A 10,399-nucleotide genomic window follows, 5' to 3' on the forward strand; every position below is an offset into this window, starting at 1 on the left:
GAGAGAGAGAGAAAGAGAAAGGGAGAGAAAAAGAGAGTATGTGAGAGAGAAATGGAGGAAGACAGGGAAAGAGAGATAGGGAAAAAGGTAGGTAGAAAGACAGAGAGATGGAAAAAAGAGTGATGTAGAGAGAAGAATAGAGAAAACAAGAAAGAGAGAGATAATGTGAGAGACTAAGAGGCAAGGATAGACCATGAGAGAAAGAAAGAGGAAGACAGAGGAGGAGTGAGATTCTCCCTTTTATCCCTTCTCCATACCAATATTTCTCCTGCTTTTTTTGGATTTCTTGTTCTTCCAAGAGAACTTTGTTATTATAAATAATAACTTTGTTATTATTTTCTTCTAATTCTATAAAGTACCTTTCTGGTAGTCTTGTAACTGGCCCCAGTTGGATACTGAGCACCTTCCTTCAGGCTTGGTTACTTGCCTAAGATCCTGCCTTCAGCAGCTATTGGAATTCAGGTCTCATATACTGTTCTCTCTATCCCAGGTACTTTCTGCTTCCCGTCAAATGACTGGACTCTTTCCTTGATCTTTGTGTTAAAGCATTTCTTATCCTGTGTTTGAGTTCAACTAGACTTTGCCTTATCCTGGCATGCTCTCCCTGGAATCCAGCCCTATACCCCAGGGTTTCTGAAATAGGAGTCCTGACTTTTATTGTCCTCTTCAATCCATCCTCTATATCAGTGATGGGCAAACTACAGCCCGAGGGCCAGATGAGGCCCCCTGAAATGTTCTATCTGGCCCACAACATTATTCCTAATCTGACAAATACAACCAGTAGGATACAATACAATGAAACTTGGAAAGAGTCGCCTTAGAAACAGACTGACAGATGAGCATTTCCTTTCCTTTGGCCCCCTCTTGAAAAAGTTTGCCCATCACTGCTCTATATCACTGCCAAACTGATATTTCTAAAGCACAGAGGTGACGGTACCACTCTTTTCCCTCAAGAAGCTTCGAGGGCTCCTTATTGAATCAAGTACAAATTCGTCGGTTTGGCATTTAAAGTTCCAGGTTGCCTTTCTCTGCTTGGTCTAGTAATTCCCTTCCTAGACTCAAGTCCCACCAAACTTGCCTCCTTCCACTTTTCCTCTCTGTCCCTTTGTACAGGCCAATCCCAGTTTCCTCATCTGTAGATTGGAGATAAAAACATTACCTAATTAGGACTATCTGGTGGTCAAATGAGATAGTTATCAAATGTTTTGGAAACATTAAGGTTTTCTGTCCAGCTGGCAAGATTTAAAGAAACAGAAAAATGTAAGGAAAAGAGTAAGAGGTGTGGAACCTAGAAAGAGTCAGAATTAAAAATCCTGACCCCTGTATGACATTATGGGCCCAACCCTTATATGACATTATGCTGAAATAGAATTATCCACAAGAATCCCAACCTTGCAGACCTCCAGTCTCCAGGGAGGGACCATATCTACCTTGCAGACCTTCCCCTTCTCCCCAGGATCTCCTCCCTGCAGATATTCCCCTTATCTACAAGATTTCCTAACCTAAGGACATTCCTCTACCCTGTTCCATTCTGAGGACTACTCCATAAAAACTCGAGCCCAGGCACAGCTCCGGGTCACTCACCAACTTTAGGTGGGAGACCCTAGCTCCAGCTAGACAATAAAGTCCCTTTGCATATTGCATTGTTGGCTCAAGACTCATTTATTGGGATACTTCTCTGGGTATAACAGAGGCTTAAGAGAAACAGGAGGAAGGGGAGGAGGTGGTCTATTTATTCCAGAGCATCCTTAGGCTTGCTCTTCTGATGGAAGAGGAATTTGAGGTCCTCTATTGGCTCACATGAATAAGTGGCATCTGTACCCCCTTTCCCACCTGTTTCTGAGGGTTTTAAGGGTTTTATATGAGAGACATGGGTCCAAGTGTTCTGCCCCTCTAACTTTACCGCTGTGGGAGAGGACAAAATGACAAGATGGGGCCCATCCCATCGGGGTGTTAGCTGGCTCCATCCACTCCAGGTTTTCAGGTATACCAAATCTCCAGTCTGGGCAGGATGAACAGTTGGGTAGAGGGATCCCTCCTTCTCCTTGGAGGGTTTGGGAAGGATCTGGTTAGCATATTCCCCCCAAGGCCTGATGGATCTGGCCAAATTGTTTGGAGAACTGAACAAGACTGTGAGCTTCAGTATCTAAAAGAATGTCAGAGTTAGAAAGGGTCTTCCATACAGCAATTCAAATGGGCTTATAGTCCTAAACCTGCCCAAGGAGCAGGTCTGATTCTAGTAAGGGCTATTGGGAGAGCTTGAATCCAATCTATTTTTGCCTCCTCGCATAGTTTGGTGAGGGTCTTTTTAGGGTCTGATTCATGCATTCCGTTTTCCCTGAAGATTGGGGGTACCAGGCTGAGTGTAAATGATAAGTAATGCCCAAAGCTTTGGAAACCATCTGTGTAATTCGTGAAATAAAGGCGGGACCATCGTCACTCTGAAGCGTTTTTGGTAGACCAAACCTAGGGATAATCTCACCAAATAAGGCTTTCCTAAGGCTGTCTTGTGCTTTCTCAGATCTCGAGGGGAAAGCTTCTGGCCAGCCTGTAAAGGTGTCAACAAAAACTTTTGCAAGGTGGCAGGTGGGTGAAGTTGAGCTGCCAATCTTCACCTGGTGATTCTCCTCTCCTTTGGATGGTCTTAAGGAGGGGAGGGGGTTTGAGGGCTCCAGTACTGTTTGTCTGAGCACAAAGGGAACAGGATTTGCAGACCTCTCCGATGGTAGTAGAGATGCCTTTGCCTGTGAAAAGTGATCTCATCAAAGTAGTTAGTGGCTCCCTGCCCAAGTGTGTGGAGTTATGTAATCCCATAACTAGTTTCCACATTAGATTCTTTGGGAGGAGCAGAGGTCCAGAGGGAGAACGCCACCATCCCGTGTCCTGAAGGGCGAATCCCAGAAGCTTTGCCTGTTCAGTTTCCTCCTCAGTATAGGAGGGCGAAATGTCTCTTGGTACTGTGGGATGCAGTGGAGTCAGGGTGGGAAGGGTTAAAGGAGTGGCTTGTGAGGCTAGGTCTGCCCTGTGGTTCCCTCGGGCTATGTTGGAACCTAGACTTTGGTGGCCAGGGCAATGAATCACTGCAAGTTTGCTAGATAAGGTGACAGCCTCAAGTAGACTCAGGATTTCTCTCCCTTGTTTTTTTTTTAAATCCTCACCTTCCCTCTTTGAGTCAATACTGTGTATTGGCTCCAAGGCAGAAGAGTTGTAAGGGTAGGCAATGGGGGTCAAGTGACTTGCCCAGGGTCACACAGCTGGGAAGTGTCTGAGGCCAGATTTGAACCTAGGACCTCCCGTCTCTAGGCCTGACTCTCAATCCACTGAGCTACCCAGCTGCCCCTCTCTCCCATGTTTTAAAGGAGAACTTTTGGAGGTTAATAAACCTCTTTCCTTCCATATGGCTCCATGGGCATGCAAAACATGAAAGGCATATTTCGAGTCTGTAAATATGTTTGCCTGTTTCCCTTCTGCTAGCTGTAATGCTCTTCAGAGGGCAATCAATTCGCTTTTTGCACTGAAGTTCCAGGGGGGAGGCCCTTGGCCTCAATTATGGTCATCTCTGAGACAAAGGAGTAACCTGCCCTCCTAATCCCCTCTTCCAGGAAAGAGGAACCATCAACAAACCAGTTCAGTTCAGCCTCAGGGAGAGGAGAATCTTTGAGGTCTGGTCTGCTTGAAAAGGTATGGTCTATCAGTTCCTCTTGGTATGGAGTAAGACGGCCTCCAGTGAACCATCTGTGGCCTTTGGTTTCCAGAATACTAAGAACCCTATGAGGAGTTAAAATTTCTAGAGGTTGGCCCAAAGTTATTTTAGATGCCTCTTCTGCCATCAGGACTGTGGCAACGACAGATTGGAGGCATGCCGGCTATCCTTGGCATGTGGCATCTAATGTCTTTGAGAAATATGCCACTGGTCTTAGATTAGGTCCTAGATACTGGGCTAGAACACCTAAGGTAAATTGCTTTTTCTCATCCACAAACAAAAAGAAAGGCTTTTCAAGGTCTGGAATTCCTAGGGCCGGGACATCAGAAAGCCTGGATTTCAGGAGTAAAAAGGCTGGGTTTTGTTCTCCCCCCCAATCCAGGGGCTCTGAATCAGGCCCCTTGGTGGCTTCATCGAGGGATTTCGCAATGATCCCGAAATTGGGAATCCAAATGCTGTAGAACCCTGCCATACCCCAAAAAGTTCGGAGCTGTCTTTTGGTGGAGGGGATGGGTATGGACAGTATGGCCTGTTTCCTGTCTGTGGTCAGAGATCGGGGTTAGATGGTTGCCCAAATAAGTTACTGACTGAGAGACGAGTTGAGCCTTAGAGGCTGAGACTCTGTCACCCCGTTCTCCTAGGAATTTAAAGGTGGAAATTGTGTCTGTGACACAGGCAGCCTTGGAGGGCCTAGAAATCAAGAGGTCACCCACATATTGTAAGATGGAGCTGCTAGTCAGTTCTAGGGCTCTAAGGTCTTTGTTGAAGGCAGCCCCAAAATAGTGGGGACTGTCCCTGAGGCCCTGTGGAAGAGTACACCACGTGTCTTGTTGGGGTTGGGGGTCTGAGGGGAAGACCCACTCAAATGCAAAAAGGAATCTATACTTCGGGTGTAGAGGTATGCAGAAGAAAGCATCTTTCAAGTCAATCACAGAAAACCACTGAGAATTTCCTGGGATCTGAGTTAGGATTATATGTGGGTTAGGGAGAATGGGGTGCACTGAAATTATTGCTTCCTTAATGTGCCTGAAGTCTTGGACCACAGGCCAAGTCCCATTTGTTTTTTTCACTGGCAGCAGGGGAGAGTTACAGGGTGACTGACACTTTTCCAAGAGACCATGGGCTAAAAACTTTTCAATGAGAGGAAATTGGATACTGTTTTTTGTGTGGGTAAGGGGAGTTAGGCTTGAGTTTTATCTTTACTGGGGTAGCCTGAACAGCTCTTCTGGACACACCTTGATCCCAAACAACAGGAGGTACTTTCTCCCAGATTTCTGGTGAGATAGTGGGAGGTCTTTGCAAGGGAGTGTCTAGGGAACTTAGCATAGAGATGAGGGAGAATTTAGAACTTAGCTTCTCCATTATGTCTCTTCCTAATAAGGGACACGGTGAAGAAGGGATGGCCAAAAATGTATGTTGGAATAGTTTGTCCTCATAGGCACAAGATAGGGGTGTAGTTTCCCTGCATTCAAGTATTCTACCCCTACTCCAACTACCCGCTGTTGTGAAGGCAATGTAGGACCATTGTGTGAAAGGAGAACGGAACAAGTGGCCCCGTATCAATGAGAAATGTAGACCCCTTACCTTCCACCTCAATTGAAACCCTGGGTTCAGCCATAGTGATGGAAACTGGGAGCCAGCCGGCCCTAGGGAACCCCTCTTCCGAGTCCTCAGAAGACTGGAGAACAAGGTCATGCCTTTCTGATTGTAGAATGAAAATTATCCATTTTCTATTATTTTATGTCTCACAATGCTCTCTGTCTCTCATTTATTCATAAATTCTCCTATCCATACTTTTGGTAGTAATGTTCCACGTTCTTCTACTGTCTCCCTTTGTATTTAGATCATGCATCCTTTTTGACCTTACCTTAGTAAATAGTGTAAGATATTGGTATATACTGTAAGGGTCAAATTAAGGAGTTAGACAAAGTGAGGAGAGAAGTTTAACAGAAACTTTGATCTAAGAAAGACGTACAGATAGAAAGACAGATGAGAGGAAAGAGATTATTAAACTTATACCCTATAAATATACCTAAAATTTCTAATAACTACCTGAACTTTCCTAAAACTATGTCTGTCTTCTCGGCACAGGTTCTTCTGCCTGGCTCTTCAGGCCTATTCTACTCTACTCTATCTATATATTATTCACTAACTACCCAACTCCCTAAAATAATAGACAGCCACCACTCACTCCTTCAATCAGTTTTCTATAGCAGCCCAACTGTCAGCAGCCAACTGCCAACAGAACCTTCCCTCAGAGACAGACTTGCTGCTCTCTAGAGATCCCAGAAGGGAAAAGACCCTCCACTGTCAGTGGCTGCTTCCTTTTTCTCCTCACTGACCAACTGTCCACCCTAACTTCCTGTCAGAGGACAGGCTACCTCCTCTCCTCAGGTCCTGGTCTCTTTGGTTACAGAATCTTCAGCTCTGGCTTACTGACTCACTGAATCTGTCAGTTCTGATCTACTTGGAAAGCCTGCTCTCTAGCATCTTAAGGAGACAGAGGGAGAGATTAAACAAATCCCATTAAAAAAAACCTAATTTCTGCCACCCTGCTCTCCAGTTTTCCCAACAGTTTTTGCCAAATAGTGAATTCTTATCCCCCAATCTTAAATGTTTACATTTATCAAAAGCATGGTTACTATAATCATTTACTGCTGTATATCATATATCTACTCCATTCCACCTATCCACCTTTCTTAACCAGTGTAAGATTTAAATTGATATCCAATAACTCCAGGTATTTTATTTTATAAATTTTATTAATAATCACTTGAAGTAGAAAGAAAATAAACTAAAAGAAATAGAAGTTCAAACCTAATTATATAAAGAAAAGTAAACCCATGTGTGTAGATTCTCCTGGCTGGCATAAAGCTCACTTTCCCAGCCATGATCAGGGGAAAAGAGAGCAAGGGGCAGAGATATGCAAAACTTATAACCTCCCCACGTTAGTGCCTAAAGTGAAAAGGAACATGGGAAGCTGGGATTTAGAGTCCTGGGGAGCAAATCCTAATTCCACACAAGTAACAGATAGTTTTGATAATTACTGCTTTCCAATACAGTTAAAGATATGGTGCTGCTAGACTTCTTTCTTTTCTATTTCCTTTCATTAATTCCCTTAATATTTTTCACCTTTGCTTCATCCATATGAATTTTTATTAATTCTTTTACCTCTATGTAATTTTTTTGGAAATTTAATTGGAATGACATTAAATAAGTAGATTACTTTAAAATCATTGTCATTTTTGTGATAGTGGCTTTGCCCATCCATGAACAATGAACATTTCTCCAATTATTTATATCTGACTTTATTGGTATAAAAAGTATTTAATCATTTTTATGTAGCACCTGGGTTTGTCATGGCTGGTATACGCCCAGTGTTTTTAATGCTATTTATGGTTATTTGAAATGGGGTATCTCTTAATATCTCTTCTAACATGGCTTGGTGGCATATAGAAATGCTGATGATTTATGTGGGTTTATTTTACATCCTGCTACTTTGCTAAAATTGTTCATTGCTTCAACAAGCTTTTTAATTAAATCTCTAGAATTTTCTAAGTAGACCATCATATCATCTGCAGAAAGAGATAGTTTTATTACTTTATTAGCCTTTCTAACGCCTTCAATTTCCTTTTCTTACTGCTAAGTCTACCATTTTCTTTTGCTAGCAGATGATTTTGAATAGTAGTGGAGGTGACGGGCAGCCTTGTTCCATTCCTGATTTTATTGGGAAGAGTTTTACCTTACCACCATTACAAATAATGCTAGCTTTTGGTTTTACATAGATGCTTCTTATAATTTTTAGTAAAAAAAAACATTTACAACTATGCTTTTGAGTGTTCTCAATGGGAATAAATGTTGTATTTTGTCAAAAGCTTTTCTTGTACCCATTCATATAATCATATGTTTTTTGTGTTATTGATAAAATCAATTATGTCAGTGGTTTGCCTTATATTAAGCCATTCAAGAATTTCTGATATATTCATCCTTTTAGGGATTTGCTTTTTTCTGTTTTTTTTTAATATCGTGTTAACAAATGATTTCTCTATTTTATTAGGCTGTTTTTCATAAAAACAACCCCAAGTTTCATTTCTTATTTTTTTAATTCAATGATTTTCTTACACTGAATGTTTTTAATATCACCTTTAATTTTTAGGACTTCTAATTTAGCATGTAATTGGGGATTCATTGTTTTAAATTTTGTATCCAATTCTTTGGATACAAATAGAGTCTTCCTCTATTTTACTGATACGGGTATTTACAAGAAAAAAAATTTTCATCTACTGCTTTTGCTGCATCCCATAGGTTTTAGTATGTTGCCTCATTATTATTCTCTTTCAGAAAATTATTTATTGTTTTTGTGAACTGTTTTTTAACCTACTCATTCTTCAAGATTAGGTCATTTTAGGGGGTAGCTGGGTAGGTAAGTGGATTGAGAGCCAGGCCTAGAGATGGGAGGTCCTAGGTGCAAATCTGACCTCAGACACTTCCCTGCTCTGTGACCCTGGGCAAGTCACTTAACCTCCATTGCCTAGCCCTTAGCACTCTCCTGCCTTGGAGCCAATACACAGTAATAACAGTATTGACTCCAAGACAGAAGGTAAGGGTTGTTTTAAAAGTTTCCAATTAATTTTTAATCTCTGTTTCCATGGTTCCTTATTAAATACAATTTTTACTGCATTATGATCTGAAAATGATACATTTAACAGTTCTACTTCTCTACATTTAACTCTAAATTGTTTATGCCCTAATATATGGTCAATTTTTGTAAAGGTAATATGGAGTATTAAAGAAAAGGCCCATTCCTCTTCATTCCCATTCAGTTCTCTCCAGGTATCTGTCATATTTAAGATTTTTTTCATTTCCTCGACTTATTTATTTTTCAGTTAGATTTTATCTAGTTTTGAGAGAGGAAGCTTGAAGTCCCCCACTAGTGTAGTTTAGTTTTGCTAGCTATTTTGACCTTGTCATTCACTGATCTTTTTCTTTAGAAATGAGAATGCTTTAGCATTTTTGTTGCATATAGGTTTAATACTGATAATGCTTCATTATCTATGGCATCTTTTAACATAATATCCCTTCTTTGTTCATCTCTTTTAATTAAATCTACTTTAGCTTTAACTTTGAGATTATGATTGCTTACTCTTACTCTTTTCTGCACCGAGTCAGACCCTGATAAATTCTACTCTGGCCTTTTATTTTTTTGTCTGTCTCTCATTTTTATTTTATTTTATTTTTCAAAGATCTCACCTTTCACTTTGTAACTATCCTAATTTTACCCAACTTCCAAGATTAAAAAACAAAAAAAATACCCAGCAACTCATCAACAGAACACTTACTGTGATTTAAAAACAAACACATTAAAAACACCCTACTTTCTGTCTTAGTAAGACTCTAAGACAGAAGGGAAAAGGCTAGGCAATTGGGGTTAAGTGACTTCCCAGAGTCACACAGCAAGGAAGTATCTGAAGGTAGATTTGAACTCCAGCCCTGGCAGTCCATCCACAAAGACACCTAGCTGCCCCTTAATATATGCTGTTTATAGCTTTATTCTTAGACTTTTTTTACTTATAAGTCAGCAACACTTCCTATTCACCTTCATTTTTTGTGTGTTAAGTAAAGATTTTCACCTATTTTCTCAAATTTACTTCCTTTCTAACAGTTTACCAAATACAATGAGAATGCTGAGTATTTGCTAAACTTAAAAAGTCCTTAATACCATATTCATTTATTTCAGGGTTTTCAGTTTTCTCATGGAGAAAAAAAATTAATTCAGCCATAACTCAACCTTACATTTTGCCCACCTGTTACTTCTACAGCTCAGTCTTGGATAGTAAAATCTGGTGTATGTTGTCTTAATTTCTATTGCATGGGGAGGGAGAGATCATCAAGAAAATCTTTAACCATTATGTGGAAAGCCTTGAGAATCCATGCTTTCCCCTCAAGGTTCAAATATTATCTTTTATCCACTCCTCAATCCATTTAAATATACAATCTAAATTATTCTCTAGTTCTTCTGGTACATTGCTTGGCAGCCGGTGTACTATTTCAGGCTTGTAGGAAGCCGTGGCTTCTTTATAAAGAATTTGGAAAATTTCACACTGAACATTGTCCTTTGGTTTCTTTATATTGCATCCCCTCTTTTCAAGTCTTGTATATAATACAGAATTATCTGTTTGAAACACAAAAAACAATATGAAACCATCGTTCAGGGAAGAAGGCACAGCCATGGTAACCAATGATAACTCCACCACCTTTCTTTTTATTTTCTAGCTCATCAACTACTCTGTCTTCATCCAAAATGGGAAATTCATATTCTTCATCAAATCCATCAAATAGCTGTCCTTCTCCTGCTCAATCAACCACACTAACATATATCAGTATTGTTCTTGATGCAAGTTCTTTACCGAATGTGGTCTTTCCAACCCCTGGTGTACCACCATCAAATTCTATCAACAGGTTAAATATTGAGATGTATATTTAATCAAAATTAACAAGGATTCTAAATGCAATCTTAAAAAAAACTTATTCAGACAGAAAAGAAATGATTCTGAATTATGTACTGAAGTACAGAAGTGCAATTTAAAACTTTCTTAGCTGATCAGAACCATCAGTTCACCTAAATGCTTAACCGAGAGTGGTAAAAACTTTTTGGACTGCCACAAGTTTAATCTACCATTAATCACACTGATGTTA

At 40.4% G+C, this 10,399-nt stretch overlaps 1 protein-coding gene and 1 pseudogene across 1 annotated transcript in view; one reads left to right on the top strand and one right to left on the bottom strand.

The window, feature by feature from the left end:
- Nucleotides 1–2,622, top strand: part of LOC123253633 (zinc finger protein 23-like) — a 108,071-nt gene extending 105,449 nt beyond the window's left edge. The window contains exon 3 of the mRNA XM_044682796.1: nucleotides 2,522–2,622. Within this exon, the coding sequence (XP_044538731.1) occupies nucleotides 2,522–2,622 (101 nt within the window). The remainder of the gene's footprint in view (nucleotides 1–2,521) is intronic.
- Nucleotides 2,623–9,651: 7,029 nt separating this feature from the next.
- On the bottom strand, nucleotides 9,652–10,171 carry LOC123253634 (annotated as a pseudogene).
- Between the last annotated feature and the right edge of the window lie 228 nt (nucleotides 10,172–10,399).

This window comes from Gracilinanus agilis, chromosome X, assembly GCF_016433145.1.
Source record: "Gracilinanus agilis isolate LMUSP501 chromosome X, AgileGrace, whole genome shotgun sequence".
Taxonomy (NCBI): domain Eukaryota; kingdom Metazoa; phylum Chordata; class Mammalia; order Didelphimorphia; family Didelphidae; genus Gracilinanus; species Gracilinanus agilis.